The 5,386-nt window shown below is 53.0% G+C and overlaps 1 protein-coding gene across 1 annotated transcript; it reads left to right on the top strand.

The window, feature by feature from the left end:
* Positions 1-1,186: 1,186 nt before the first annotated feature.
* On the top strand, positions 1,187-5,088 carry LOC132452962 (uncharacterized). The gene is made up of 5 exons (XM_060045796.1): positions 1,187-1,373; positions 2,406-3,052; positions 3,671-3,823; positions 4,322-4,429; positions 4,876-5,088. The coding sequence occupies exons 2-5, from the start codon at positions 2,411-2,413 to the stop codon at positions 5,086-5,088; spliced, it is 1,116 nt and encodes a 371-aa protein (XP_059901779.1). The 5' UTR covers positions 1,187-1,373; positions 2,406-2,410.
* The last annotated feature ends 298 nt before the right edge of the window (positions 5,089-5,386 follow it).

Genomic DNA, 5,386 nt, shown 5'->3' with positions numbered 1-5,386 from the left:
GGCGGGGGGGGGGGGGGGGGGGAGAACCTCAGACCCCCTGTCTATTACTGTGCCCCACCAACATGTTTGATCGCCAGCCGCCACTGAGAATGACCAATGGAAATAATTCTCTGCAAAATTTGAATTGTGTTTAAATATGCTACAGTGGTCATGTGTTTAGCCAATTCATGTTAAACAAGGAGGGTTTTGATTGTCGGGTCGGGCCTTTGATCGATCGTTTGTGTTTTTTTTGTTTTTGTTATCATTGCTTTATTGGCCTAATTTGAGGAGAAATCTATGCCATAAACAGACATTTTATAGGCCTTTATTACACGGGTCTTCTCAATGCCGTGGAACGCTCCGTTCACTTGCATGGGTAGTAGTCCGGTAACTTGTCAACCCCAGCGTCTTCGGTTAATAAGCGACGTCAACGTCTTATAGCGGACTATTTCACTGCTGATCAACACTACGAATGCTGGTAACGAATAAATTGTTTCGGAGTAGTACACTTTAATACAGTTCAGCGAGAAAGGCGACGAAGAATAAGAAGGGTTCCAGTCTGCGTAAACGGGAACCCCCACCACACGAGAACGCCCATTTGCGTCTGCAGCGGGATGATATTGGCCAAGTTCAGTCCACGGATATATCTCCCGTGGTCCTCCTGAGCTCCGAGGGGTGCTGTCTCACTACTCTTCTGCAAGGCTTTCCATCCCTAGTCTCTATAGCAGACGCACACACACGCACACACACACACACACACACACGCACGCACGCACGCACGCACGCACACATAATCACACATACACAGACAGACACACAGACACACGGCTGCGCGCGCCTACGCACACACATGAACGCGCGCCCAAACAAACACACACACATGAATGCGCGTGGACACACGCACGCGCAGGCGCCACCTATGCTGCCAACCTCCGCGTCGCAGCAGCAACACACGTGCACTTGTTCACGGAGCCATCACAGGTACAGCCTGAGCAGCCTATAATGGATATGTTATTTATTCCTATACACACACAGGTCCATCTTAAACCGACCAGGGGATATCGTGAATAATAAAATCACAAAATGCATTGCACAATATTATAAGGACCACGCTAGGTTTGACGAGTTTTATCGAGACGCTGCAAAAAACCAGAATAGACCCGTGAGAAAATAAATAAAAAAAGGTCCCAGAGAGATTATGACGCGTGCTTAACTTCAACCCCTGCGCTGTCAGACGAGGAAGTGAGCTTTGCACACGCCCCTTTTAGCTGTCGACCCTGAGCATAGCGCCGCTCGGAGACACACACAACACACACTTTATAAACATGCACACGCTCCTGGATGTACACTGAGGAGACCGACGTGCACAACTCCACCACCGGTTTCGAGAAACGGTAAGATACATGATGCCGCCATCGCGGCCACGCGCCCCGTGCCCCCCCCCCGCACGTTTAATACGCGCCTAGTTAAAATGTTATTATCGGGAGATACCAGGGCCACCAGTCTCCATCTTTATTTTTTTGGGGTTTGATTATCATGATCATAGGCCCCTGATTTCATTGGCGTGCAGGTGGGTGTGCATGTCCGTGTGTTCGTCATTCATCGTCAGGCAGGGTTCGAGAAATCAGACGTCAAACCACGTCGTCGCACCTGCTTGTGTGTGTGATGATGAAGCACGAATTCCGCTGACTAGATCACCAACCCCCGCTACCCGAGTGTTGTCGTATTAACCGTGTCTGTAGGATAGGCCTACATTATCATATCGTCACTCTGTTGATCATTTAATAACACTGTTATAATGTATGGATACGAATGACAATGGTCAGGATGCTGCTCCTATGATGAGGCAACGTTAAGCGGCTGCGGGTTTTGCACGTGTTGTCCGTTCTTTTTTGGCGGTGTGTCTGTGTTCGTGTCGCAGGTCATCTTCTGGGCTATCACATTTCACATTTTCGAAGGACTGCAAAAAATAAATAAAAATAACACGGCGATGGCAAATGCTGTCGGCAAATTCTAATTCACGTGTGGGAATTAAAATGTAGGCCTGCATTTTATAGGTAGCCCTATTTTCTTTCGTATAGCAACAACGGTGTTGATTTCGCACATGTATTAATCGGTAGAACATTTACAGTCAAATCGACAAACATTTTAATTAATATTCTGTAAAATAATGGCACGTCTTTATTTTACATTGACATAGTCTGTCACAGAGTAGGCCTTCTGTTTATGTTCGTGATAGTGTAGTGTTGACAGTGTGACAGTGTTGTCTCTCTCTCCTTCTCTCTGCCTCTCTCTCTCTCTCTCCTTCTCTCTCTTTCTCGCTCACACTCTCTCTCTCTCTCTCTCTCTCTCTCTCTCTCTCTCTCTCTCTCTCTCTCTCTCTCTCTCTCTCTCTCTCTCTCTCTCTCTCTCTCTCTCTCCAGCAGTAAGGATGGAGGGAGGACCTCAGCAGAACCAGGCTGGACCGGGGGAGGCTAGCGGCCCCCCCTGCCTCCCCCCCAGCACCCCCACCCCGCCAAGACTCACCCCCACCCCGCCAAGACTCACCCCCACACCCCCAAGACTCACCCCCAACCCCACCCTCCTAGACACCCCCCCGCCAACACTCGGCCCCACCTCCAACTCGCCCCCTCCCCCCCTTACCCCGGCGCCCTCTCTCTCCGCCTCCTTGCACGCCCCCAAAGCCCCGCCCTCGCACGCCCCCATCCCGGCCCCGCCCAAGCTCACGTCCACCGCGGGCCCCGCCCTACGCACCTACTCTCGCCCCATCCTCCCCTCCCCCGCGGGTCAAAGGTCAAAGCCCCCCTCCTCCCCCACCGGCTCCCCCCTCGCGGCCCCCACTACCACCCCCGGCCCCTCCTCTTCGTCGTCACCCTTGGCAACCAGCTTCGCCCCATTCGCCGCCTCCACCTCCTCCTCTTCCTCTTCCTCCTCCTCCTCGTCTCACGGGAGCCCGGCGCTGTGCGCCAAGGCGGCCGGCGGCCTGACCAATGGGAACGCGAAGCCCGTGTCCACGGCGACCTCGGGACCAATCACGCCCTTTCACACTCCCGCCAGTCCCGCCGGCCGACAGGTGGGTTCACACACCGCAGGCCAATCACTGCTCTACACGTGACTCGCCCCCGTGACGACAACAACAAGCTGTTGCTGTTGACGCCCGTCACGTCCACGCTAAACCTGCACGGGCGTCACCATGGCAACACGGGCCAATTAAAAATGTAGACGTGGCCCCCCTGCTGTGCATGGTGGTGTTATGTCATATCACCGGCGGCACCAAAGCGACACTCAGGAAAACAGAATGTGAAACGTGGCCCGCTGAGTTCATGCTTTGTGTCATGTGCACGATGTTTGCACATGACACATGTTTGCACAAAAGCGACCCGTAAATGGTGTCTATTATGTAGACATAATGTAGTTCATAGCTATGTAATCCATGTGTTATCTATGGATGGAGGTGGGGTTTGTTTTGGTGTTCTTTTTTCTTTTTTTATCCGTTATGCCTCTGCTATGTGTTTGTTCCACACACACACACACACACACACACACACACACACACACACACACACACACACACACACACACACACACACACACACACACACACACACACACACACACACACACACACACACACACACACACACACACACGTCTCCCAAGCCTCTCACCTTTTTCCTCGTGGTTTCTCCAGGGACCACAGACCAATCCGATGGGGATACCGGGTCTCGTGCGAGCCAATCAGAGCCCGGCGCCCGTCAGGCAGGGGGTTTCGCAGCAGGCATTGCTCTTAGGGAAAAGCCTCAAAGGGTCTGGCCAAGATCAGGTGCTGCTCAGAGCCCAGATGGTAAACATGGAAACACACGCACACACGCACGCACATGCAAACGCACACACAAACACACAGTCAAAGGCATGCATGAATGCACACACATAAAAACATGGAAACAGCACACAAGAGATAACATCACACACACACACACACACACACACACACACACACACACACACACACACACACACACACACACACACACACACACACACACACACACACACACACACACACACACACACACACACACACACACACACACACCACTGAAAGAAAAATACAATTTCTTTCTTCAAGTCATTCTCACATACTCACACTTACAACTATCTCTCTCTCTCCCACAAACACACACAAACACACACTTTCACACACACATTACTGTGAGAATGTGGAACCAATGACAGTGGTTACAATGTCTCTCCTTCGTTTGCATTTGAATCTCCTCCGCCCTTCCTCTTCCTCCTGCTCCCCTTCCTCCTGCTCTTCCTCCTCCTCTTCCTCCCCGGTCAGCTTATTCTCACGTCTGCAATGCGTCCCGTCTCTTCCTCCGCCACTTCCTCCTCCGCCTCCTGCTCTTCCTCCTTCTCCTCCTCTTCCTCTCATCCTGCTTCCGCTCAGGTGAGCCTGCAGACCATAGCGTTCACAAGAGGACATACAACCCCACGGGCATCATTATATTACAATTAAACTGTCAATGAAGTGTGTGTGTGTGTGTGTGTGTGTGTGTGTGTGTGTGCGTGTGTGTGTGTGTGTGTGTGTGTGTGTGTGTGTGTGTGTGTGTGTGTGTGTGTGTGTGTGTGTGTGTGTGTGTGTGTGTGTGTGTGTGTGTGTGTGTGTGTGTGTGTGTGTGTGTAATTTACTCCATGTTTGTGAGTCTATGAGATGTGTAATCAAAGTCTCTCTTTCTCGCTCTCACCCTCGCTCTCTCTCCCCCCTCTCTCTCTCCCCCCCTCTCTCTCCCCCCCTCTCTCTCCCCCTCTTTCTCTCCCCCTCTTTCTCTGTCTCTGTCTCTCTCTCTCTCTCTCTCTCTCTCTCTCTCTCTCTCTTCCCCCCGCCCCCCCCAGCTCCAGAGCCTCACCCCTCCGGCCCCCCCCCCCTGGGACCCTCGGCATCCCCCCCTCCCTCCGCCTGAAGCCCCCCCTCTCGGCCCCCCCCGCCCTCGCTCGCCCGCGGACCCCTCTCTTCCCCCCGCTCAGGCCCCGCCCCCAACCCAGCGCCACGGCGACGGAGGGCCCGACCCCGCCCAACCGCCACCTCTCCGTCGCGCCCCCAGGTAGGCCCCCCCCCCCCTCATGGTTGATCGCCGTGGTAACGACAAGTGAAGGATTAGTCGTCGCGGTAATCATGGTACACCGGGGCTGACCAATTAGGAGCCACGGAGGACCTGAGGAGGAGGAGGGCGGGTTCTCGCTCCTTGGCTGATCGCCACGGCAACCGATAACAAACGCAGAAGAACCGTCGTTGTAAACTATCTTCAGCGTGAAGTGTAGTCTGTAGTTTGATTTAGAGATTTTATGGTTGAGGTATAAACAACTTCTTTGTTGTGATTGCATCATTCTCGACCTAATCCTGTCT

This window comes from Gadus macrocephalus, chromosome 23 (genome assembly GCF_031168955.1).
Source record: "Gadus macrocephalus chromosome 23, ASM3116895v1".
Taxonomy (NCBI): Eukaryota; Metazoa; Chordata; class Actinopteri; order Gadiformes; family Gadidae; genus Gadus; species Gadus macrocephalus.
The sequence above is the reverse complement of the archived record's forward strand: the minus strand, read 5'-3'. Positions and strand labels throughout refer to the sequence as shown.